The 14,553-nt window shown below is 36.9% G+C and overlaps 2 protein-coding genes across 3 annotated transcripts in view; one reads left to right on the forward strand and one right to left on the reverse strand.

The window, feature by feature from the left end:
* Window positions 1-14,553, reverse strand: part of RASSF8 (Ras association domain family member 8) — a 128,911-nt gene that overhangs the window by 81,935 nt on the left and 32,423 nt on the right. Inside the window, exon 1 of one of the 2 annotated variants that reach the window (XM_057556489.1) lies at window positions 5,487-5,553. The exons of the other annotated variant lie outside the window; for it this stretch is intronic. The gene's annotated coding sequence lies outside the window, so the exon portion shown is untranslated. Of the gene's footprint in view, window positions 1-5,486; window positions 5,554-14,553 lie in introns of those variants that run through there. 2 annotated transcript variants of the gene reach the window in all.
* Window positions 6,895-9,173, forward strand: LOC130709291 (developmental pluripotency-associated protein 3-like). Its single transcript, XM_057557558.1, has 3 exons — window positions 6,895-7,312; window positions 7,685-7,798; window positions 9,034-9,173. Exons 1-3 carry the CDS (start codon window positions 6,895-6,897, stop codon window positions 9,171-9,173), a joined length of 672 nt encoding a protein of 223 aa, XP_057413541.1.

Consider the following 14,553-nt stretch of genomic DNA (forward strand, 5'->3'; position numbering starts at 1 on the left):
TTTTTTTTAATCTTTAATAATGTGATATACTAAATATGATATTAAAATTAAACAAATCTTTAGATCTACGTCTGTTTGTATTATTTTTTAAACTACTAGGAACTACTAACTAATTTTTCTTTTTCTTTTTCTTTTATACTGGAGTATAGTTGATTAGCAATGTTGTGTTAGTAGCAGGTGTACAGCAAAATGATTCAGTTATACATATACATATATCTGTTCTTTTTCAAATTCTTTTCCCATTTAGGTTATTACAGAATACTGAGCAGAGTTCCCTGTACTATACAGCAGGTCCTTGTCGGTTACCTATTTTAAATATAGCAGTGTATACATGTCAATCCCAGACTCCAAAGAAGACATACAGATGGCCACGAGGCACAAGAAAAGATGCTCAACATCGCGAATTATTAGGGAAATGCAAATCAAAACTACAGTGAGATATCACTTCACACGAGTCAGAATTGCCATCATCAAAAAGTCTACAAACAGTAAATGCTGGAGAGGGTGTGGAGAAAAGGGAACCCTCCTACACTGTTGGTGGGAATGTAAATTTGTACAGCCACTATGGAGAACAGTATGGAGGTTCCTTAAAAAGCTAAAAACAGAGCTACAAACTAATTTTTTAAATTAGGTGTTGATTATTTTCTTATTGATCTGAAGTAGTTCTTTACATATGGGTATTAACTCTAGTTATATATATGATAATATATATATACATGTATATAGAATACTTTTTGTGATTTGACATATGCGAATTTTAATTATTTTATTTTTAATGTAATTACATATATGAATCATTCCTTTTTAAATCTTTGCATCTGTATTTTAGTTTATCTTTCCCTAAACCCAAAATCAGATATTTATGAACATTCTCTTCTAGTATATTTATTACTACATTTTTATATTTATAATATAATTTTTAATCAATAAAACATTCTTCTGGGCTTTCTATTCTGTTTCAAGTATTTGTCTACTTTATCAACATCATATTATTTTTATTATTATTATTATTTTTTACCGATGGAGAATACAGCCAATATTTTTTAATAGCTTTAAATGGAGTGTAATCTATAAAAAAATTGAATCACTATATCGTACATCTGAAACTAACATAATATTCTAAATCAACTATACTTCAATAAAAAAATTCTGTCTTTGACTTCTGATAACTTGACTGTAATGCATCTTTCTGTGGAATTCTTTGGGATTATTTTATTTGGGATCCTTTTTTTTTCTTTGAATTTTTGAATTTTATTCATTTTTTTATACAGTAGGTTCTTATTAGTTATCCATTTTATACATTAGTGTATATATGTCCATCCCAATCTCCCATTTTAATTACTATCTTTATATAAATATTTTTTGGCTATTATTTTATAAATACGAAATTCAGAATCACTGACCTGTGAAAATTTCCTGCTGAGATTTTGATTATATTAAACTTACAAGTCAATATAAAGAGATCGAAAATAATTAATGAATTGTCTTCCATACTGAGTCTCTGCACCCTGAGAGAAAAGTTTAATGGTTTTCTTCCTAAATACCATTCGCATTTCTCACAAAGTTTAATCCTCAGCATACTTTCTGTTGCTACTATGAATGGGCTCCTTCTTTCTCACATTTTGGAACTAGTTATTATTACTATATAGATCATGATATTTCCATTATTTACAATGGAACTTTACTGCATTCTATTATTTTTAGTTGACCGTCTTTGTGATTTTTTTCATTATCTACAAATAATGTTATCCTCCTTTCCAATAGTTCTTTCTCTTACTCCTTTTTCTTTTCTTAATACACTAACTAGATATTTCAAAGCTATTTTAGATAGTAGTGACGACAGCTGGTATGTTGCTAATTCTAACAGGAGGTAAAATTTTTGTGTTTCACCATTATTAGTATTTTGGCTATTAATAGCTGGATCCCGATTTTGTTTATAAAATTATAGATACTTCCCATAAAATAGAAAGAGTAAATATCTCTAAACTGTGAGATAATGGGTGATTTTATTTTCCTTCACATTTTCAGAGTAATTATCTAGGATTTCTAAATCTACCTTTCTATATTTTAGAATTCAAATTTTATTGATTTATGTTTTTAAAAAAATCATCCATTTGATTAAGTTTCTCAAACGTATGTGGAAAAGATCTACAAAAGTATTATTACTTTTCATTTACAGATAACTACAGTTATATCCCATAACTGCTAATTTTGTATATATTTATAAAATTAGACTAGCCACAAACACTTCCAATTTATTTTCCAAGTTTCCTAAAATGAGTGGATGCACACATCCTTAACTCACTATTTCTCTTAATGTTCCTTGCTTCAGGAGAACATTTTTAACTCCAAATAATCTTGGTTAGCAATCAGTATCTTGCAGAAGGCAAGAGAGAAGCAAACCCTAAAAAGTTTTCTCTTTAGAAATAACATTGTACTGTTCCTTGTAAAAGACAGCAGATCTAAAGATAATGTCTGGATACAAATTTCTCAAAGTAAACTTATTCTGCTAATAAAAATGATACTTCATCCTTTTTATTAAAATACATTCATGCTTATTAAGACTACAGTACAAGATGCCATAAAATAAAATATTAACAATTTGGTATTAGGAAATTCATAACATTCCCAGATCAGAGCTCCATGAAAACCAGATTCTAATACTGTTAATATTAAGACTTGCATGTTAATAAATGTTTGTGGCAATCTCTTCAAGTCCTCATCAAATCCTGTTTCTTTCATATTTCATTAAGTAACCATTATACTGAATCTGTCTTACCATCTGAAATAGTTTGAGATACATTATCAACTTAATATATAATATATCAACTTCCAATATAAACAGCTAAATTTTTCATTTTTACTCTACCAGGGAAGTTTCAAAGCGCTAAAAAATGCAAACTGCTACCCATTTTCTAAAAACAGAAATGAAATAATTAGGTCACAATAGATGGCTTCTTTCTTAGAGAGAAAAAAAAAGATGATGAATGCAACTGGAATGTTTATTGTCACTGAAATTCTTCAGGCCTGGATTCCAAGTACATGTCTTGATGCAGGTTACTATGACAACTTAAATTACAGAAAATATCCCCCCTTCTATCAAGTTGTTTTCTCCACAAGGCCATTTCAAGCCTCCTAATATCTGTATGCATGGATTACTTATAACAACAATAAACAGCTCTTCACAAGTTTTATTCAGAAATGCCCCCATCTAAACCCTTAAAACCAAGAACAAGCATATAAAAATAAATTCCATTAAATCTACACGGGACAGAAAACCTAACCTGAAAATACACATACAAAGCTTAAAATATAAAATGTTGAGAGTACTCTGAAACTACTCCCCGTTACCAGAGGCACAGGGTGTATTACCACCATATGCTTCATTACAGAAACTATGGGAAATCACTTGCAAGGCAGTTTTCAAAGAAGATTATAGAACTAAGCCTTGTTTACCATTATTTTCCCCTCACTAATGCTTTTTACAGGAAAGTACCAGAAAAGGAGGGTGGGAGAATATTGCAGTCCTATTTATGAGAGAAAGAGAAACAAATAAGCAATCTGTAAAATTTAAACTTGTTTTACCTAATCTGTCTTTTACACAAAACATGGGCTTTATGGTTTGCTCTCACACAGCTTCAATTTTATACTCTCACACAGCTTCAATTTTATAAACCTAACAAAAATGCCTTGTGATAAATAACAGTGCGAATTATTCTCTATCCTCATTCTCTAAGAGAATAATGGCTTGGGAATAATTGCATCACTATGGAGAAATGTGATTTAGTACAGATATTCTGATTTTAAGACAGTAAAAATTTAAAGTAGCTCCTTAAAAAAAAAATAAAGGTAGTTTTACAATGTAGCAATACTAAGAATTTCAAAGCTGGTTTTGCTGCTCACCAAAGTTAACATAACTAAAAATTACATGCTTCCTTTGGAAAGGCTTAGGGAACTCATATACCCTGTTGGTATGAGTAAACCGGCTCAGTATCCAGCATAGGCAAAAAAGTTTCGTAAGTTCAAACAAAGCTTTATTTAAAAAAGAAAAAGAGAGCAGTATGCTAAACGCTAAAGGAGTCTCTTTGCCCTTGAAGTCACGAATCAGACTGTTACTGAGCATTTGAGAACAGCAAAAAATGAAAACTCCTCAGCAGTAAACTCCAAGTAACTCATATCTCTCTCTCCTACCTGTATGAGTAAATAAGTACTAGTGTTCCAAGAGAAACAAAATAACTGAAGTGTTCAAATCCAAATGTACACAATCCCTACACTTAAAGCTGAAACACAGTTCCTTCTTGGTGTAACTTACATATAATGCCTCCTATATAGAAAATAATTAATGTGTAAAAGAAAGATCTGCAGAACAGCTTCATCAATAATGGAAGCTAAAACTAAAATTTAAGTGACTATCCAATCATGGAGAGAACTTTGGTCAATGGAGCTACATAATACATTTTTTCCTTATGCTTTTCTTCTTTTGACTGTATTATAAATAGCAGGGCACTACAAATAGCAGGGCTCAACGAGGAGTTTTCAGCTCTCACATGGATGTAATGAAATCACCTTATTAGAATCAGGCTATCTTTTATTCTCAACACTTGGAGACTTTTAGTCATGGTTTTCCCTAATGCCCGAGCAATGTAGCAGAGTCCACAGGAGAACTGAACCAGTGAGGATATGAACTTGTGTTTTTAGGAATCCGCTCCTTCCACAGAGTCTAGCAATTACTAGAAGGCTCTAAGGGGAAATTAATGTATGTGAGACCTTCAAAATTCATCATCTGGGCAAAAATGCAAGCACATAACTTTGGCAAGTGAGGGACTAAGGAATTTATGTGACAGCACAGTGGTTGGTGCCCTTAAAGAGTTTATTCACCTGTAAAATGTGAACAGTTTATTCATAAGTCATTCACTTACTGCAAACAAGGTCAAATTATTTCCCCTCCTGAGACCAATAAGTCACTTTAATGTTCAAGAGACAAGAGACTATACACATCAAGCATACAAAAAGCAAGTGGAGAATAATTTAGTTGTATATTCCCACCTCAAGGGATTTTGTGCCCCCTTTATTTAATGAAGCCAATTATTGACACTGTTACAGAGACGGAAGCTCAAACTACAGGATATATTTCAGACTTACCAAGACCTTCTAACCTTTCACTGTTAGAAATACTCCACTGTTTTAAAAGAGGCTGCCGATTTAAAGCATTAGTAGAACAGTGCTCAGGAAGCCCAAGACTGGTGATAAAACCAGTTTGCAAAATTTTGCCTCAGACCCCAAATTTGAATCTTGAATTTGTAACCTAGTGGCAACTACTGCTAACTACACTTTGTACTTATTTAAATAAAGGGTTTACAAATGATGATTCAACAGTGAACACAATCTCTGAAAGTCTCCCAAGACTTTGAAAAGTTTTCTTAAAAACGTCACTGTAAGTGATACTCTTCTAGGATGTATGGAAGAGTACAAATTTTCAGACTCACCTTGCCGTGCTGGAGTGCCCAGGTGGGAGCAGTGTGAGGTAGTCTTGAGGAAGGGTAGAGCACCAGACAGGTATTCTAGGAGGAGCTACACAGGCACCTGAAAAGGTACACAGTGTCCTTACAGTCCTGGCTAATTTTTATCTTAGAAATGCTAAATCACCCCATTTTAACTTCTAATCAAAGAGCAAAATACACAAGCTTTTAGTTTCAAATGGTTTTTCCAAACAGAATTTTTCCTCCCCTCTTGGGCCCTCTCCGCTAGTCATTTGAATTGCAGTACTTGTGGGGTAGATTTGTTTGGTTTGGTTTGAATTAGTATTTTTGTGCCTTTGAAAAAGGAATTTCAGTTGTTTCTTTAAAAGGTCATTTGATGGGCCCATGGTGTTCTAGGAAAGACTTTGTGCCTTCTTTTTCTCCTGACCAAAGTTCCCTGCAATACCACAATAATTTCTTGAAAGCAGTTTAGCAGTTAGACATTTGGAAAATTGCCTAAAGCCAGGGCCTAAAAATGAAGTTGAAGTTGAAGAGAACTCAGGTTTTCAGTCTTAAAAAACAAAAACAAAAACATGCCGCATTCTTCCTTGGTGAGTACAACTGACAACCATTGGCTAACCTAAGAAAGAGGGTAACTTGGCACCAGTTCTTTTGACCATTCTATTGCATGATACTGTGAGAATGTGAAACTCTGCCATGACATTAGTTATAAAGAAAGCCGAAGAAAGAAATCTTGGCCACAAGACAGGAATTGACGCAATTCTTATGTCTGCCACATTCAGACTATGCCCTTAATGCAGATGTTTCTGCATTTATTTATAGAAAGGTTTACTTTAGTAACAAGACCATCTTCCATTAACCATATTTTTTTAATATACCAAGACACTGAACTACTTTTATTATGAATAGGAAATACCACCCCCAAAAGTTAACAATCCTTAAGTTCTTAGCTATGAAATAACATGAAATATCAAATCAGAAATAGCATAAGGGGATTTCCCTGGTGGCGCAGTGGTTAAGACTCCATGTTCCCAATGCAGGGGGCCTGGGTTTGATCCCCGGTCAGGGAACTAGATCCCACATGCATGCCACAACTAAGAGTCCACATGCCACAACTAAGGAGCCTGCGAGCCACAACTAAGACCCGGCACAATCAAATAAATAAATACTAAAAAAAAAAAAAAATAATGTAAGGAGAAAGAACTGGTGGACCCCAAATCTGATGCAAGCTATCAGAAAATATATACATTGGTTGGATTCTTCTCTCACCATGGTGTGTCAGCTTGGATTTTTCTCCCTCTTTCTTAACTCTATAGTTCTTCCAGGCTACTTTGTAGCAATTTGAGTCTAAAGCATCACCTTCCACTGGAACCCAAAGGTCTAGGAGGAGCTTCAAGCTGTGACAAGACTCCCAATGGATTCATCTGAGGTTAACCCAACCTGGCTCCTGGAGTCTCCTCAAATGTCCATTGATGAAAACTCCCAGGCAATTCCAGTTGCCTCTCAACCTATGTCTGAAGTGTTAATAAAGAACCTCTGTAACTTGACGCTCAACCCTAGTACCAAATTGTCATTCATTCTACCAGAATGTCTACCTCCACCAACTGGGCGGTTACTTGGTGAAAACATACGCTATAGGAGAGGGGTGAGGACCGTGTTAACTGATCGGAGAGATAAGACGGAGGGGCTGATCCAATCTATTAAAAAACGCTATGGCAAAGGAGTTCCTTGGTCTGACTCTCAAAGAGAACGACAGCAGAATGACACTGAGACTCGATCAAGAGAGCAAAGATTTAGATGTAGCTGTCGTTTTTGCCGGTTTCGTAGAGATCCTTCTGAGGATAATTTTTTTTTAATTAATTAATTAATTAATTAATTATTTTTGGTTGCATTGGGCCTTCGTTGCTGCGCGCGGGCTTTCTCTAGTTGCGGCGAGCAGGGGGCTACTCTTCATTGTGGTGCACGGGCTTCTCATTGCAGTGGCTTCTCTTATTGCGGAGCACGGGCTCTAGGCACGTGGGCTTCAGTAGTTGTGGCGCACGGGCTCAGTAGTTGTGGCTTGTGGGTTGTAGAGCGCAATCTCAGCAGTTGTGGTGCATGGGCTTAGCTGCTCCGTGGTATGTGGGATCTTCCTGGACCAGGGCTCAAACCCATGTCCCCTGCATTGGCAGGCGGGTTCTTAACCACTGTGTCACCAGGGAAGTCTTCTGAGGATAATTATGAGAATTATTACAACAATAAGTATTACAGGTATTATTATGACAGACACAGAGTTGAAGGAGCCATAAACCTTATTCTTGTACTATTTTTTCTTGCTGGTAATTTTAGGATCATTATGAAGCAGCTTGGGAAAGACTGTGCACCAATATTTTGATAACCTATAAATTCTGTGATGTCTTTTTTTCTTGCATCTCTTTTCTACCTTAATACAGTAACTTATAAGGAATCTATGTAGCTTGCATTTGAATGACTTGAATATACTTTAGTTCACTTTGTGAAACAAATTAACTTGTGTGGAAGGAAAGTGAAGAAAACGTTGGGTGACTTGGCCACAGCACTGTTAGAACAGCATGTTGAATTGTAACAAAAAGTTTTGATGTGCTGTTTCGGAAAAAAAAAAAGAAAGAAAAATATATACATATATACATTTCAAATACAACTGAGGAAGCAGGAAGTCAGTCCAAAGTTTTCCCTTCCAGAGCCGGGTTCTCCCTGCTCAGCTTCTACAGCCCTGGATGGAGACACTGTTTCCAAATCTGGTTACTAGACAAGTACTTCATATAAGTTAATAGTTGTTATAAAAATGCCATTCATTTCCAGATTACTTTTTCTGTGGTGTTATAGCTGCAGGTGCAAAAGTGCATTAGTGTGTGCTTCCAAGTTTTAAAAGAGAGAGAGTAGCAGTCACATTAAAATATTTTTCTAATGAAAATGAATAGGCTTTAAGCCAACTAGATACCATAGAATTCCTGTTTCATCCTCTTCTATCAGATGGGTTAGAGCCATCTGGCTTCAACTAGACCTACCTCCTAAAGAAGCTAGAAGACAGACACACATTTGAAGCTGATGCACCTTTGGTAAAAGAGCCTGTCCACGGACCATTATATCATCCAAAACGTGAGGAAGGGTCAACTCTGCTGGGAGAGAGGACTGGGTGACGAATTCAGAACCATGTGAGAAGAGGCGAAATAGACCAACCACGCTGATTCCCACCTCGGGCCTAGAAGCTATCTGGAATCCAGTTTGGTTGGCAAAGGGATTCTTATTTATCGAATTCAAAATTTCTTTTCCTACCCATCTTTTCTTCTTTAAAGCCTCACCACTCTTTTTAATTTTGTTTTCAAGAAAGTTTTTTGGAAATGGGAAGTGGGCACCTGAAAAGTAGTTTCTGGAATTGACATAATCGTTATCTTCTTTTGTCCATAAAATAACGTTATCACTACTAGAGTCAGACACTTAAAGGCCAAGATGATTACGGTGCTTATTCCCTCATATATAGTTCAAAATGACACTAACTTACATATATGCTGACATTAAAATCTCTCCTTTTCAGATCTTTATAACTGTAAAATTCTGGATGAGTCGAGGCTCTTTAGGATAGGATGGCACGTGTCCCAGTCCTGCCGGTGGCCTGGGAAGGTGGGAAATGCCAAACCAGACAGGAAGGCCTCAGTCCTCAGCACTCAGCTCTGATAGACCGCTCCTCACCTCTCTGGTCCCCAGTGAGGTCTCAGTCGTCTCCCCACCAATTACTGCAACCATCCTAACTATTCAACCCATCGTCCACCCTTCAGCCAGACCACTTTAAAAAAGCAAACAAGAAAAGAGCAAATCCTATCATTCTACTGTTTTTAAAAGCCTCCACCAAAGAAGTTCAAACTTCTTTTGTTTGGCCCGTAACTGTAGTGACAATATTTTCCTCACTGCAAATACAGACATAAGATCTGGCAACTGTTGAGAGTACTCACAGAGGCGGTAAGAAAGCTGAGATTTAAACTGGGGTGCTCTCAGAGAGTGGACCACGTCCCGGTGCTCTACATGAGCCTCTCTGCGTCCTCGCAGAGGATGCCGCTAGCTCATTTCCAGACACCCTCCCGAAGCCACCACATGACATGCCCAGCCTCACCCATGGCTCAGCCTCTCGGCCTCTAGCCCTCCTTCATGCTGGTGTCCCGTGCCGAGGCCCCACCAACTCACCCTCCAAGAGACTACCCAAAAGTCTCCCAGCGCCTGGAACCTTCCCCCATCCAAACTGATCATTCCAGGTACTCCCAAGTGGCTGGCTAACGCTACTCACTGGCACTGCTTCCTAAATCCTCACAGCCTGATGAGGCGGGCAGGCTGTAAGAAGGGAAGACCAGGAGAGAAAACTCGATAGAAAGGTTCAATAACTGGTCCAAGGTCATACAGCTAGTAAGTAGGGGAGCCAGGAGCTGAACTCAGGCAAACCGACCTTCAGAGCCCATGACCTTCAACAACCGACCTCACCATCTCCACTATGTATCCCTACTGTAATATTTAGCACAGATTATAACAAACTGTTGGCTCTGCTTGAGGGCAGAGACCTTTTGCACTGATACTGCCTAGCACATCAGAGGTGCTCAGTAAATGTCAACTGAGGGCTTGAGGAATTCAGAGGGTTTTACAGAATGGTAACGGGTTGTTGAGAGGTGCTGAGCTTATCATCAGTGAAAGCCCTGCCTAGCTAAACGATTTCTTTTACCTAGATATAATTCTATGACTACATCTCTGAAAAATAGGTATCTATTATATAAGCAATTGAAATGGACCAATAATCAACTTATACCAACATGTGCAATTTGGGGAAAAAGGGATAAAAATTGGAAACCTCTACATTCCAATAATTATATTATTTTTGTTAAAGTTAAAATTAAGGTTATTTAAACATCCACTGGACACCTCTAAATATGTGTAAGGATCAGACATTCTCCTACTTTGGTAGCCAGCCTCCCAGATAACCCCCAAATATCCCTGCCTCCTGGTCTTCGTATCCTTGTGTATTCTCCTCCCACATGAGCGGAGTTAACTTGTAGAGCCAGTAGGATATTGTGGAAATGATGTGTGACTTCCAGACTAGGTCATAAAAGACAACGCAGCTTCCATGTTGCTCTCTTTGATCACTTATTTATGTTATACAGACATTCAAGCAGCCCTATGGAGAAATCCACGTGGTAAGGAACAGAGAGGCCTCCTGCCAATAAACAGTTCAAATTTGCCAGGCTTGTGAGCAAACCACCTTGGGAGTGGATCTTCTAGCCCCAGTCAAGACTTCCTGTGGACTACTTACAACACGGGAGGAAATCTGGGCTGCAACCTTATGAAAGATCCTGAGCCAGAGCTGGCCACCTAGGACATTCCTGGATTTCTAATCCAGAGAACCTAGGTGAGATTAAAAATGTTTATTGTTTTAAGTCCCTAAGTTCAGGGCAACTTGTTTGCAGCTATAGACAATATTTCTACTGTCACCCACACAGCCTTTATTTAAATTAGTTTATAAGAATGCAGACAGAAGCTGGTGACGTAAATGAACACAATATCAGGTTATTGCAACTCCTATACACTGAGCACAAGAAAAACAGAATGATTAAGAACAACTCAAGAGCAAAGTAAATTCCAGTTTCAAGAGGTGTTGCCTTTTTTTCTTTCTTTTTTTTTCATCAGTAAAGAATGCAGGCCCTTCATTTGCTTGTAGATGTCTCTTAATGACTGCTGATTAATTGTTGGATATATTCTCTTCCTCCAAACTAGGCCCACCAGGATGGATAATCAATGGACAATAGGGTCATTTTTATTACTGTAGAAACCAGAAAAGAGTTTATTGCTCTGGCTGTTCAAGTCTCACGGGTGATATAAGAAAAAGCCTAAAGGTTTGGAGGAAGCTACTCTCTACTCTCCAAGATGCCAGAAAAGTTCAAAAAGCACATTTCTTTCTTATTGAGAAGAGAAAACCATCTAAATATTCAACTCTAAATATCCAACTGTAAATAAAATGCGATAGCACATTTTCATAAGTATTCACAAAAATTAAAACCACAAATACAAAAATTGGAAAGAAGGGTAGGAACAAAGTTTTTTTTTTCTTCTTCGATACCAAAACTCACAGATATCGTACATCTCTGAATATAATTCAGCTCTGCTAAGAGCAACATACGATGGTAATAAGAAAAGTATCTTGGGTTTTACATATTCCATATGTAATGTTAAAACCATAAAATGACTACAGAGACAATGAGGTAGATTTTCAGTGGAAATGAATCCATTATGATGCTATCAGCTACATTAGTTTGTAAAGCAGAGGGCAATGGTAATAACAAAAAAAAAATTCACTTTTAATAAACATTTACTAAGCCCTTACTATATTTAAAACACAGGAGAAATTATAAAGGTAAATAAGATATGTATTCCTTTCTATCAACTGTGCAATATTTGTGAGATGTAACTAATATCTAGTAATAATAATACCAAATAAATGTTTTGGAAGCACCAAAGAGACTTGAAAAAGAAAACCTATAGTAGAGTTCATATCCTGGTGCGTATTCAGGGAGCCTTTATGAAATAAGTCATTATACTTGTATTATGCTGTAAATTTTCTGAGCTTTTTCATATTAATATGTTAGAAGTCCCCAGATGACAAAGCTGAGATTCAGAAAGATTAGATGACTTGATTTGAACACAGTCCCTGCCTTTTTAGAAGTAATAGTAGGCACACAGTAAATAAGTGCCTGGCCACACACTGTACAATCCAGCCACTATTCACAACTCTGTGAGGGTAAATCCTACAGTCCCCATTTGGCAGATGAGGAAACTAAGATTTCAGAAAGATTTGGTACCTTTCCAGGTTCACACAGCTAGTAAGTGGTGGAGCCCTGATTTGAACTCAGGTGCACTTGATTTCAAAGATCCTGCTTTTTCCTACCAGACTCCCATCCCAGGTTAGTTCACATAACCCAAGCAGGTCCCAATAAGTGTTCACACTCTATTGCCCCTTCCCTTTCTGGCCTAATAAACTGATCCATAAACCACAGGAATTCAAATGCATCCTTGTTATTTTAGTCTTCTGATTTGTTATTAAATGCCATACAGGAACTCAGAAGAATAACAAAGGAGAAGGATACGACAAGCAAAGGACATGATCAATTCTTTTTTAAATAGACGAGCAATCATTTTTCTTTAGGTCAATTTGCGAAATGCATTTTATAAACTTTACCAGACAAGCTATCCAATGATTACTTTCCCCTGGATAACATGTTCATATCCCACACACCAGAGAGTTGTTTTCAGAAGATGAACAACAGAGTTTGGATAAAGTATTCACCAAATTATCTAGGTGTCTTTACTGAAGATCTTTTACTCCAATTGGAGTTGGCCAAAACCCAAAAACACTGTTAAATGCATATAGATTAAATGACAAACATAACCACACCAACAGAAGCTGTGTTTCCCTATAGAACACTTATCAGACAAATGTGATACTGGGACATATTAAAGAAAGGAACAGTATGATCCTTGGTGTGGTCCAGTGATTAGGACAGAGCACATGGCTGGGCCAAAGTTTTAAGAGAAAACTTCAAACTGATAGAAATGTTAGGAAGGGAAAAGACCTGAAGAATAGAAAAGGAAGCAGACGCAGGCTCCTTCTGCAAAGGAGACATCATAAAGCTGTCTTTACTGCTGCTCAGAAAGTACAAGGCTCTGCAAAGGCACAGTGAGTTTGCAGAAGAATTTAGGCGGAATCGCTATACCCCTCTGAAAGAGCTGCCTTCTGAGATTGGGAAAAACTCAAAGAAGTTAACTGGCTTTTAACTTAAATGAAGTAAACTACAAAGATTAAAAAACACAACAAAACCCCGATAAGGTTGTGAACAGCCCTTCAGCAGATACAATTTCTCTAAACGTACTGAAAGGATTCTTCGGATGTTTCCACGCTGTTCTGTGTTGTTAGACCCACTCCCCTACTGCACCATGGAATTATGTCTCATTTCTTCTTTATAGTCCCAGCACCTAGCACCAAATCTGGCACACTCAATAAACGAGGATGAAGGGAAGGCCAGGAGGAGGGTCTAGAGAAAGCAGGAATTTGACATGCTATTTCCTGAGGTGGCAATGCAGGCAGCTGGCTGACAAATTTCTCTCTTCCTTTTCTCCCTACAAGGAAGGACTGGATCAGGGTGGGGGGTAGGCGGGAGGGGGGTTATTTTTTAAATGAAAGAAAACAATTGTTAATTAGCAAACAAACTTGTGGCTTTTTATTTTTGTATTAACACAAATGAAATCTCAAATGTTGATTTCAGCCACCACTCCCCAATCACCCTGGAAATTTTTCTAAATACTACAGATTGCTCTAGTTAACCTCTTCTTAGCTTATCAGATTTGATTATCCAGCTTTATTGCTATCAATTAACCATCTATTCAATACTGTTACCAAACAACAAGAAAAGTCCCAAGACTGCTTTTAAAGACCCGACAGTTCTGACTATAAGGTTCTCGGCATGGACGTTTTCAACTTTCTCCCATTTTTTTTCCTAATGGTCTCAAAAGAACTAATTTTAAAGAGACCCTGCCATAAAGAAGAGTGAGTTCAAATATGAGGGATTTCTTTTTTAAATAACACCAATTTCAAGTGACAATGATTTTCATTCTCCATTTAAAACGAGAGTTGGTAGAAAATTTTTAGCATATGTTTAAAAGGCAAAAAATAGAGAGCAAGGAATATTCTACTATTAAAATTGAAAATTACTGTAGTATGTTGGCATGTTCAAGCATGCTTTAAACAATTATCTAATTTCCTAAATTGCACTATTTCAATATTATGTTAATCTTGAATAAATGTATTCATTTCAGTGAAAAGAAAAGCATAAGCAACAAAGCTACCTTAAGCTGAAGAAAAGAGCATCTTTATGTTTAAACACTACTTATGCCAGGCACTTGTTCAGATCACACTTTACCTATTTCTGAAATCTTATCATTTCCTGCCTTAGTGTTTTAAGGAAGGGATGCCCTTAGATCATTTCTGGAATTACAGTCTCCCACAGTTTTTGGTCCATTTCTGGTG

The sequence above is a fragment of the Balaenoptera acutorostrata genome, chromosome 11 (genome assembly GCF_949987535.1).
Source record: "Balaenoptera acutorostrata chromosome 11, mBalAcu1.1, whole genome shotgun sequence".
NCBI classification, from domain to species: Eukaryota; Metazoa; Chordata; class Mammalia; order Artiodactyla; family Balaenopteridae; genus Balaenoptera; species Balaenoptera acutorostrata.